The sequence below is a fragment of the Carcharhinus amblyrhynchos genome, chromosome 12 (genome assembly GCF_965287045.1).
Source record: "Carcharhinus amblyrhynchos chromosome 12, sCarAmb.v2.hapA, whole genome shotgun sequence".
Taxonomy (NCBI): domain Eukaryota; kingdom Metazoa; phylum Chordata; class Chondrichthyes; order Carcharhiniformes; family Carcharhinidae; genus Carcharhinus; species Carcharhinus amblyrhynchos.
In genome coordinates this window covers 2,296,254-2,308,626 of record NC_137335.1, presented here as the reverse complement: position 1 = coordinate 2,308,626, position 12,373 = coordinate 2,296,254, and the positions used below count along the sequence as shown (strand labels likewise).

The following is a 12,373-nucleotide window of genomic DNA, read 5'->3' as shown; positions in this document are numbered from 1 at the left end:
TGGTGAAAAAAAACTCATCCATTTCACTGATGTCCTTTTAGCGAAGGAAATCTGCCATCCTTACCCAGTCTGGCCTACAGAGCCACAGCAATGTGGTTGACTCTCAACTGCCCTCTGAAATGGCCCAGCAATGGGCAATAAGCGCTGGCCAGCCAGCGATGCCCGTGTCCCATGACAATCAGTAACAATTTGGATTTCTGGTAGTAAGTTTTGTGTTTTAATTGCAGAAGATACTGATTACAATGTGGAGTGGTGCGGGTCACTGTCTGAGATGTGAATCGCCGTTCGGTCATTCACATCACTGTGGTCTCACAAATAAATTGTGCATCGTTTATTGAATGCAGAAAGATTTCTGAGTGGAGAAGGCTGCTCTCGAAGCTGTTGACTAACAATCACTAGCGGGTAGCGCTTTATACTGCGCTTGTTTGAGTTCTTCTGTTAGTCATTGTACCCACTTGGAAATGGAAATAATCTAGGGCATTTGCTGCAGGTTAGTTCCGTATATTATCCATGCTTTGTGTTTTCAGAGCGCACCTTCTGAGGAGTGGGTCAGTGCTCTGTAATCAACGGGTAAATGTGAGGATTCAGTAAGAGACAGGGAGAATTAGAGGGGGGGGGGGTCAGTGTCAGGTGAAAGAGATGGTTTGAGGTTTTGGAGTGCAGGGAAGAGAATATTTGGGCTGACGGGGTTTCAGAGGGAGGGGAATGAATAAAGCAGTGACTGAGTTATGGGGCAGAGGGAGTAAGGGAGAAGGAATAAGCAATTTGTTACTGATTCCTGCTACCCGATGTTAGGGGCCGTGCTGGAATGTACGGCTCAAAGATTACCATTAAATCATGCAAAGCGCAAGTTATTTCCTTCACTGTATCACAGAATAGTCATAGTGCAAAAGAAGGCCATTTAAGATTTTAAGTTTTAGTGTCAGAAGTAGGCTTACATTAACGCTGCAGTGAAGTTACTGTGAAAATCCCTTAGCCAGATGAGGTGGGTGAAGTCCTTAACGAGAACTTTGCATCAGTATTCACAAAGGAGAAGGATGTGTGGATGGTGAGTGTAGAAAGGAGGATGTTGACATTCTAGGACATTTGGATAAAAAGGGAAGGGACATTGGAGGTTTTGAAAAACATTCAGGTGGACAAGTCACCAGGGCCAGATAGAATCTATCCCAGAATACTGAGAGAGGAAGGAATTGCTGAAGCTTGGCCAAAATCTTTGTATCCTCTTAACTATGGGCGAGGGACCAGAGGATCGGAGAGTACCTAACCTTGTTCCTCTGAGGATGAGGGGGTCTTGATAGAGATTTACAAGATTATGACAGGCTTGGATAGAGCAGATAGTCAGTCTTTTTCCCAGAGTTGAAGGGTCAATTATTCGGGGGCATAGGTTGAAAGTGAGAGGGAAAGTTTAAAAGAGATGTAAGGGGCAAGAATTTCACACATGGTGGTGAACATCTGGAAAACGCTGCTGTAGGAGGTGGTGGGAGCAGATTTTATAACAACATTCAAGAGGCATTTAGATAGATACACAAATAGGCAGAGAATAGAGAGATATGGACCACATAGAGGCAAGAAAATATTAGATTAGACTTGGTGGGCCAAAGGGCCTGTTCCTGTGCTGTTCTTTGTTCTCTTTGTAGTTGTCATGTTCCAGTGCCTATTTGGGTACACTGAGGGAGAATTTAGCACGGCCAATGCACCATAACCGCACAGCTTTTGAACTGTGGGAGGAAACTGGGGCGCCCACATAGACACAGGGAGAATGTGCAAACTCTACACAGGCAGTGACCCAAGCCGAGAATCGAACCTGGGTCCCTGGCGCTGGGAGGCAGCAGTGCTAACCACTGTGCCGCCCTTCGTGTCTGCAATCCCTTGTGTATTCCTTGATGGGATGTGGGCGTCGCTGGCTGGGCCTGTATTTCTTGCCTATCCCTAATTGCCCCCGGGCTGAGTGGCTTGCTAGGCCATTTCAGAGGGCAGTTAAGAGTGAAAGTCATTGCTGTGGGTCTGGAGTCAGTGATAGGCCAGACCTGGTAAGGACGGCAGATTTCCTTCCCTAAAGGGACACCAGTGAACCAGTTGGGTTTCGATAAAATAATTCCAGGTTTATTGAGTGAATTTAAATTCCGTCCTGCCAGAATTTGAAACCCTGTCCACAAGGCAGAAGCCTAAGCCTCTGATTGGTAAATCCAGTGACATAATCACTATCGCAGCCTCTGCTTGGATACGTGAACCATGAGTTTCTCATTTTCCACACTGCCGCCCTTAGTGCATCAAACCACCCCCTCGGTTCACCGTCAGGTACTGACTCCAAACTAAAAACAATTTGACTAAACTAAACTATCCTGTGATGGATTGCAGATGTATCGATCTCCTGGCTGGTTTTCAATTTGGGAACAATTCTGCGCTCAGGCCGTACCTGGGATCTAACCCAGGCAGCGCTACGGTTAAACAGACAAAACTAAATCAGCAAATTGAAATGCTGTTCCTTAAAGGAATACTGCATCACAGTGAACAGAATCTCAAAGGAGCTGGTGAATTAAGTACTGGCGTGGTGTTCTAGAAAGACTAGACCTGGGTTCAAACCATGTATATGTACAATATCCTGTAAGTTCTGAGATGTTTTTGAGTTCTGTAAATAAACCTGTTTGGATTTAGAACTAGGATCATTATGAATTGTTCTGTGATGAATTAGACATCTTAAGGTATGTAGCAAATGACAAATGTGTAACACCAATGTGTCCATTTGGGCGAGTTAGCCCATGGTTCCTTAATAACTGATTGCCATGGAGATCAGTACTCGCAATGATGCCCCTCACTGGCCAACACGCAGTGTCACAAAAACTTGCGGACAGCCCCACCTTGGCAAAGCAAGCAGTCATCTTCAGGTGGTCAGTGACAGAGTCAACTCCCTGACTGTGACTTCCCCCCCACGGCAACCTCGAAGCTGCACTCTTCACAAACCAAATGGAGAACCAAAGTCTCTTCAGCGAGAGACTCCTCTGGTCACCCACAGCAGAACATGGAATAGAAAATGACCCTGGAAGCCTGATTCACAAACCGGAAAGGACATGGTCTCCGCTATTTGTGACTATCCTAATCAGCTGAGTGTAAGATTGCCACCGTTACTCCCCGCTGGCCCCTGTGTGCCCGAGGGACGTGTTCACCTCGTGTTGTGGCTTCCTGAGCTGCCTCACACTCTCTCTCTCTGCACAATGTGTAGGCCCAAATTTAGCATTCCACTTCAAAGCCAGTCGCTATGGTTACACAGGCAGCTGTAATTATATATTACTGGAATGCATTCACATCCTGTTTTGAGAAAAAAAAATTTGCATTGCCGGTTTTCCAGTTATGGCAACTCACTCTCTCTCATTGTTACCCACGCCAACAGCTGCTCTGTTTTTATACAGCAAAATCTCGTGTGTACAACACGCTTATCTTTCTAGGTGATTTACAGACCTGTCGTCAATTGACCCACTCCCTCTTGGGAGGTGGGGTGGGGGGTGTTGTATTGAAACAGATCACAGTGACCGGGATGGCACTGGGTAACCCCGATATCAAAACTCAGGGAGAAAGAAAATCCCTAACCAGAGAGACAACGTGTCTGAAACATTAATGGGAGTGAGTGAGTGTGGCTGTGTGTGGGGGGGGTGTGTGTGTGTGGGGGGGGTGTGTGTGTGTGGGGGGGGTGTGTGTGTGTGGGGGGGGTGTGTGTGTGTGTGAGGGTGTGTGTGTGTGTGAGGGAGTGTGTGGGTGTGTGAGGGGGTGGGTGTGTGTGTGTGAGGGGGTGGGTGTGTGTGTGTGTGGGGGTGTGTGTGTGTGTGTGTGGGGGTGGGTGTGTGTGTGCGGGGGGTGGGTGTGTGTGTGTGAGGGGGTGTGTGTGTGTGTGTGTGTGAGGGGGTGTGTGTGTGAGGGGGTGGGTGTGTGTGTGTGAGGGGGTGGGTGTGTGTGTGTGTGAGGGGGTGGGTGTGTGTGTGTGTGAGGGGGTGGGGGTGTGTGTGTGTGAGGGGGTGGGGGTGTGTGTGTGTGAGGGGGTGGGGGTGTGTGTGTGTGAGGGGGTGGGGGTGTGTGTGTGTGAGGGGGTGGGGGTGTGTGTGTGTGAGGGGGTGGGGGTGTGTGTGTGTGAGGGGGTGGGGGTGTGTGTGTGTGAGGGGGTGGGGGTGTGTGTGTGTGAGGGGGTGGGGGTGTGTGTGTGTGAGGGGGTGGGGGTGTGTGTGTGTGAGGGGGTGGGGGTGTGTGTGTGTGAGGGGGTGGGGGTGTGTGTGTGTGAGGGGGTGGGGGTGTGTGTGTGTGAGGGGGTGGGGGTGTGTGTGTGTGAGGGGGTGGGGGTGTGTGTGTGTGAGGGGGTGGGGGTGTGTGTGTGTGAGGGGGTGGGGGTGTGTGTGTGTGAGGGGGTGGGGGGTGTGTGTGTGTGAGGGGGTGGGGGGTGTGTGTGTGTGAGGGGGTGGGGGTGTGTGTGTGTGTGGGGCTGTGTGTGTGTGGGGCTGTGTGTGTGTGGGGGTGTGTGTGTGTGGGGCTGTGTGTGTGTGTGTGGGGCTGTGTGTGTGTGTGTGGGGCTGTGTGTGTGTGGGGCTGTGTGTGTGTGTGTGTGGGGCTGTGTGTGTGTGTGTGGGGCTGTGTGTGTGTGTGTGTGGGGCTGTGTGTGTGTGTGGGGCTGTGTGTGTGTGGGGCTGTGTGTGTGTGGGGCTGTGTGTGTGTGGGGGTGTGTGTGTGTGGGGGTGTGTGTGGGTGGGGGACGGTGAGGCACTGCTCTGTTGTGGGAAGGATGGAATTCACACAAAAGCAAAATCCTGCAGGAATTCAGAAATAGGAAAAAAAGGAGAAATTTGCTGTAAACTCACTGGGCGGGTAGTTCCCCGGAATCACTAACTCGCTTTCCCGCTCCTGATCCTGCCTGCCCTGAGATTCTGGGAATATTTATTACCAAATGCTTTCATTGGAAAACAGCGAGGAGTTTTTGACTCGCCCGCGTTCTGGTATTTTATGGCAATGACGGTACGGTGTTGACCCAATTTATGCATCGGAAGGAAGAGGCGTCACTCACTCCTGAGGAAGCGAAGGAGACAATCTGTATGTAAAATCCGCTTTGAAACGACAGTTCTCCATCAGTCTGTAAACTCTGGTAAATATTGGGTGGGAGATGCTGTGTTTCTGTCCCTGTTTTCTGTGCGACTCTGAACGAACGCTTGAGCTCCGGAACACTCTGTCCCAAACCCAGACAGGCCTGGTGGTCACTGAGTGGGAATGGAAGTTCAGGCGGTCAGGACGGCACGGGGAGGGGGGGGCTGGGTTTCAGAGTGCAGAGTTAAATCAACTGATAATCTTCCAGTTTCAATTAGGCCATGACACGTTATTTTGGGAATGTGACTCTCAATCCAGCACAGTTGTTAACTGTCAGCTATTGCATCTTCAGCCTCCCTCTAACACAGCTGCGTTTATTTTGATGTGTTTGTTGTGGGGCGGTTGGGAAGTTGGTTGGCTCTCGGGGCTGCGTCCTTACTGTGCTGACGAGCTCTCCCCTCCTTTCCTTCAAAGGCTGCCACGGATAGCTCTTCAAACTCGTCCAACAGGAAGGAGCAGGCGGTCCGAGTGCTCAACGCTCCGATCAGCGACCCCCACCAGCCTCTCTGCGCTCTGGGACGCGTGCACGATCGCTACAGTCCTGAGCACTACCGTCTAGACCAGGTGAGGGCTGCATGTTGCTGTTATCGAGCCAATAGCTGCCGGGTGTTGGCTGAGGCTGTGGAGATTTCTCTGATACCCGTTCCCATTGAGAGAGGAAAATCCCAACATAATACACCGCAAAAAAAAATCCTAAATCTTCCAGCGGTTTGGAGGAGTAACGGCGTGTCCTGGGTCCAATTTGGGGCCCATTGTCTGAGGTACCTTGAAAAGACTGTGAGCCAGACACAGAATGTGAATAGTGTACCAGAAAATAATCTTAATTAAAATAAGGCAAACCCCCCCCCCCCCCACTCCTGCTGTATGCCTGCTTACCATGTCCTTCCTATCCTCAGGGGTGGCAGAATGGTTAGCACTCACAGCACCAGGGTCCCAGGTTCAATTCCCGGCTCGGGTCACTGTCTGTGCAGAATCTGCATGTTCTCCCCATGTCTGCGTGGGTTTCCTCCGGGTGCTCTGGTTTCCTCCCACAGTCCACTGGTTGGGTGGATTGGCCGTGCTAAATTCTCCCTCGGTGTACCTGAACCAGGGCTGGAGTTCGGCAACTTGGGGATTTTCACAATAACTTCATTGCAGTGTTAATGTAAACCTGCTTGTGATACTCATAAATAAATAAACTTTTGATTTTGTTTTGCCTTTATTCTTCCTCAGTGAGTTATAAACTAAAAGTGTTTCTTCATAATTCAGGAGATATTTTCCCCCAGATAAGCAGTCCGCGGTCCAGAACGCTGAGCTGGTAAACAGACGTCCTTCAGCCCTTGGACTCGATGTTTGTGTGTCAACGATGCCATCAGTTCTCTGATCCCATGCACACAAACGTGTAGTCAGCCCGAAACACACCGTCTCCAAAATTATAAAATAGAAGCCACTCGTTTTCACAAAGTCCGTTTGTTGGTGATAATGGGAAAGTGAGAATTTATTTTTAGACGCTGGGTTGTTCTGATCTGGAAGGTGCTGCCTGAAGAGGTACAGTCGGAACTCTCAAAAGGACATTGGAGAAATAACTGGAAAGGGAAGGATTTGGAGTGTGATGACAGGAAGGAGGATTTGCATTTATATAGCGCCTCACACGGCCTCTAGACATCCCAAAAAGCAGTACAGTGGTTCTGAAGTGGAATCAGTGTTGGGACTAATGAAAGAGCCATCACAGACGCAGTGGGCTGAATGGCTGCGTGATTCTGGGAGTTTTCTCACTCCAAGGTCATTATAATGAGAGGTGGAATTTCAGTTCGAGAGAGACGTAGTTTGAATTATTTTCCCTGAATGTAAAACACAGTAAGAAGTCTCACAACAGGTTTATTTGGAACCACAAACTGTCGGAGTGCTGGCCCTTCATCAGGTGAGTCATTCACCAGGGTACAGACAGGAGCACTGCTCCAAAAGCTCGTGCTACCAAATAAACCTGTTGGACTTTAACCTGGTGTGGTGAGACTACTTACTGTGTTTACCCCAGTCTAACACCAGCATCTCCACATCGTAAAACACTGAATTAAATACTGAACTGTCCCTCCACCCAAAGTGTTGAAATGAGAATATCTAAACACACATTTTCTGCAAACTCTAAATTTAGTCCCATCTACGTGAAGTGCTTACTGTTAGCTTGTTCTATTTTGTACAAACTGCAGCAGAGGTTTCAGGAAGGGTGTGTACGTTTACCTAGGCCTGAATTTTCAGGCTGGCAAATGCTTGGTGCCCGTCATCCTGAGAAGGATCGGGAAACGCATCCCTGCCAAATCCAGCAGGGCCGCCATTGAGTGCAGGCAAGACTCCATCTCCACCTTGCAGACTCGGGGAGAATGTGCAGACTCCACACAGACATTCGCCCAAGCTGGGAATTGAACCCGGGTCCCTGGCGCTGTGAGGCAGCAGTGCTGACCCACTGGGCCACAGTGCCACCCTATTATGTGGCAATGGTTATATCGGAGATGCTTAGTGACTCTAGGGATTGATCCCGTGTTTGGGATTTTCTTCCCTAGTTTTGCATTTTGAACTGTGCGGTACACTACTACGTAGAGTGTGGTATTCCCAAGAGCAGAATCCTGAAATGGTGAGCAGGCATTACTGATCGGAATACTGGTTACATATCTCTGTATCATTGACCTATCAAGGTATGCCTTGAACTGAAATTTAAGACAAACTCATTTTAATTTCAGAAGTGAACTAAACTTGAATTTAGAAGCAGATTTTTTTGAAATGATACGTATTAATATATACTATACTAAATTTAACTTTGTTTTAATGTAACCCACTCCACTCCACTTCAAGAAGAAACTCGAACAGGATATGATTTGAGTGGGTGATGTGAGATGGTTTAATTCATCAGTTGTACAATTTTTCCTTGAGAAACTTTTATCCAATTAAATTTCCATTAAAAATGTATCAGTGATGATGTATTTGAATTGATTGCTAAGCGAGGTGAAAGTGAACCCTTGTACATTCACTGTTAATGAATGCGGCTCTGATCCGCATCACTACAAACTGGGGCATTTCAGAAACGTTCCCATGCTTTACCCCTGTCACATTCACCAAACCACCCCCCTCCCGGACATGTCCATTCCCCCTCCACACCTTATTCACCTCCCCCTTGCCACATCCTAGCCCCTTGCATCCTCTCTCATATCCTCAACCCTCCTATCCTTGGGGACAGTGGGGAGGTGGTCTTCCCCCTCCCCTCCCCTCGAGGGAGGTGGGGTCCTTCCCCCTCACTCCCTCAGGGAAGGGGCCTTGTTGTCGCTCCCCCGCCTTATCCCCTCAGGGAGGGGGACCTCGACCACCTCCTCCTCCTCCTCCTCCTCCCCCTCCTCCCCCTCCTCCCCCCTTCGCTCAGCCCTATCCTTGGGGCGGGGGGCCCTCCCCTTCCCCTCAGACCCCCTTCCTTACCTGTTCCCTCCCTATCAGCTTGGAGAAAGATAAGTTTTGTTCCCGAGTTGTGTAGGGTTCTAGGGTGGAATGAAACTTAGAATCTGACAATGTTCACCCGTAATGTCACATTGTGATCAGTTTTTGAATTTGGGCAGTTTCAAAGTAATTAGAACAAGTTAGCAGAAAGTGATTGTTTGTTATAACTTTATTAAAATATTGATATTAGAAATGTGTGTTGCTGTAGACTGAATTTTAAAGCTTTTCATGAGAAATGAATCCACTTTGAATGAAGTTATTGACGTCTGTTTTATTTCAGTCTGTACAGAAGCCACGTCACGTTAGTTTTCGGGATGATGAAGAGGAGGTTGTTCGTATTAATCCTCGGGAGAAAGCGTGGTTGAGAGAGAGATACGAAGATTACAGATATGCTGCAGTGCGTCCGAAGTATAACCAGCACGGCGAATTGGATTCCTATGTACACTTTGACAAAAGTGATGCCTCAAAGCATGACTACAATTACCCTTACGTGGAGAACTCGGACGTGGGGCTGTGTAAGGATTTGAAAGGCGGGGTGGTGAAGACCCAGCCTTTGCCGGTGAAATCGAAACTCCGGCGCAGGATAGATGACGGCGAGCGGTCGCGGTGCGTGTACTGCAGGGACATGTTTAACCACGAGGAGAACGGTCGGGGACAGTGTCAGGACGCTCCGGATCCCATCCGAACCTGTATCCGGCGAGTCAGCTGTATGTGGTGCGCAGACAGCATGATCTACCACTGCATGTCCGACCCTGAAGGGGATTACTCAGACCCTTGTTCGTGCAATACCAGCGATGAGAAGTTCTGCCTCCGTTGGCTAGCTCTGATAGCCTTATCGTTTATTGCACCCTGTATGTGCTGTTATCTGCCCCTCCGAGCGTGCTACAACTGCGGGGTGGTGTGCAGGTGCTGTGGGGGCAAACATAAAGCAGTGGGGTGACTTGTACCACATCTTTCCTTTTTAGAACATCAGTGATTGAAGCACACTTGGGGCTGACGCATTCTGCCCACAGTATGATGCAGTAGTTACTATCACCAAACACACTCTGGAATATCACTCATCTAGCAAGCTGGGAATCCTGTACAATCCAAAGCACTGAGGCTGTATCCATTCTACAAACATTACATGCAACTAACTGTAACAACTAGACTTTTCTATGAATATATATATCATTATATATATATATTAAAAACAGTGTCTCATGTTTTATCATGTTTTTAAAATGTAAGAAGTTTGAGATGGAGTTATATTGTGTGGTGGTTTGGAAAGCCATGTCTGAGGGTGTGGGAGGTCACTCTCTAACTGTGAGGTTGCGTTGCCCTAGCTGGCTGACAGGATGTAGCACTAAGTAAGGAGAGGGCTTGAATGGTTCCTGCTTAATCACCTGAGATACTTAACCTGTAGTCCAGTATCCTATATTACCTTTATTTTGTTAAAAGTGTATATGCCACAGCACAGCATTGCCAGTGATGCTGTTGGTTAATTGCAACTAATATCTTCTGAGCAGATACGCTGACCCTTGTTTCAATCTGTGACGATGGGCATCGCTCTGTTTGAGTAAGGAACTTGGTCCTGACTGACCCTTTAATCTTCAGCAGTTAGCGAGTGGGGAAAGGTGTCCCGATTACCCTGTTTTGTTTGAGAGGGGTTGACTACAACAGTGTACGTTAAAATTGATTTCGGTGCGAAATCATTGGGGGTTTTTTAAAAAGCTAAAGAAACAGAAACGCTTTTCTATTTATTTGGGATCCTCGAAACGAGTTCTCATTTTTTTTTCTTAAACTTGTCAATACACTAACATTACAGATTACACTATCTAACCCAACTGCTAACCATCTGTTCCCTCCTTACGCAGTGGTCCAGCCAGTGCAGTGAGAGAGGGCGCAGTGTTAATTCACTACATTAAACAGGGTGAGTGAAGAATGGGGCTCTCCCGTTCCGACAGCTCTCGACGTTCGCGCTGCCTACTTTCACAATCCTGGTGTGCTGACCGGTTTTCCAGCCTTGACTGCGCGGGGAGCGCTTTTCACACACACTTTTTTTTTGCCTTTGCCGTAACGGAAGCCAGTGAGTGGACCTGCGAGGGGAGGGGTAGAGGGTCCAAGCCCTGGCCACACGCTCCGTGTCAGCTTTGCATGAGGCCAGAATCCCGGCTTTCGGCTTTTTTCTGCGCAAAGCGAATGTGCCGAGTCGCGTTTGGCAGACCCAAGTTAGTTTTATTTCTGTTTTTTTTTAAAGAAAAAAAGCACAAAGTGTCCTAAAGAATAAGGATCATTGAGGCCTTACTGATGTGTAGCTTCTGATGGGTCACACTGGCTATAAATTTTGTGGGGTGGGGAGGAGGATTTTCCTTCGAAATCTTATTAGCTCAGGTCATTAAGAGAAGAGAACAAAACCCTCAGTTAGAAAGCTTAGGCTTTGAAAGAATATTTTTCTAACAGCACAGAGAATAGCCATTCTTCTTTTAATTTATTTGGGAAGCGGCAGTTTTAACACCTCAGCATTGTACAATCTGATCTTCTGTTTCAAGGCAGCTAGGGAAATGGTCGGTGGGAACTGACAAACTCTTCCTTAACATCTCCTGCGAGTGCATGTCCTTCATCCCCCCCCCACTTCCTTACACAATCACATCAGTCACATATTCCTTACCAATAACATGTGCGCTGCCCATTGGGTTTCCTGCTCTGCCTAGCTAATAGAACACACACAATCCCTACAGTGCAGAAAGAGGCCATTCAGCCCATCCACTCTGTACAAACTCTCGGAAAGAGCATCTTACCCAGCCTCTCCCTATCCCCGCAACTCTGCACGTTTACCATGGCCAATCCACTTAACCTGTATATCTTTGGACACTAAGGGTCAGTTTATCATGGCCAATCCACCTAACCTGCACACCTTTTGGACTGCGGGAGGTGACCGGAGGAAACCCGTGCAGACACGGGGTGAATGTGCAAACTCCACATAGACAGTGACCCGAGGCTGGGATTGAACCCAGGTCCCTGGCGCTGAGAGGCAGCGGTGCTAACCACTGTGCCACCATGCCACAAGAGCATTGCTCATTGCTTTCCACCACTCGAGCTGTCTGCGTTTTTAATCATTGAAGCTTCCAATACGTATGCAACACCGACTTATTTTTTTTTAAAAAATCTACAAGTTCTACTGTTTAATTTTCGATGTTTTTTTGGCAGAACTGATGTTGGATTTCTCTGTGTGTGTGTGTGTATGGTGCAAGTGAAATGTATTAAATTAACTGCACATTAATCCACCAACACCACGATGTGAAACGCATTTTAACAGTGGCCCAAGTTCACAGCTGGATATGTTTCCGAGTGTGGGTGGAACATTAACCCAGCATTGAATGTGCAGGGGGGATTTTCAGTTTGTGGTTTTACTTCCATTAAGATCACTGTGAGGTCTTGACTACATTGTAACACAAAGCACACAGTACAGGCTTATATCGACACTAATCCTGACAGAGACCTGCAGTAATCCAGCAGCTCAGTGGTGAAATGTGGGTCGACGGGGCCTCGGAGTCTGTTTCCGCTGAGGCACCCGTCATTCTCCACTTTAACATTATTTTTTATAGGCAACTCTTGCCACACATAGACTGTAAATTTGTAAACTGGGGTGAGAACTCTTAAGATGAACAGGGGGCTGAGCTCGAGGAGGCTCCTCTTGTACATAGTTCTCATCTTTCACCCACACTGATGTGGACGAGAGTTGGGATTTCTCCCATACAGCTCTCCAATACAAAAAAAGATCGTGGTCTGACACAGGGGTGAGGGGGGAGACAAA

At 48.1% G+C, this 12,373-nt stretch overlaps 1 protein-coding gene across 1 annotated transcript in view; it reads left to right on the top strand.

Moving 5' to 3' along the window:
* The window catches only part of LOC145350737 (sprouty-related, EVH1 domain-containing protein 2-like), a 97,884-nt gene extending 86,169 nt beyond the window's left edge, over nucleotides 1-11,715 (top strand). The window contains exons 5-6 of the mRNA XM_080199982.1: nucleotides 5,533-5,682; nucleotides 8,858-11,715. Coding sequence (XP_080056108.1) covers nucleotides 5,533-5,682; nucleotides 8,858-9,517 — 810 coding nt within the window. The 3' untranslated portion in view covers nucleotides 9,518-11,715. The remainder of the gene's footprint in view (nucleotides 1-5,532; nucleotides 5,683-8,857) is intronic.
* The last annotated feature ends 658 nt before the right edge of the window (nucleotides 11,716-12,373 follow it).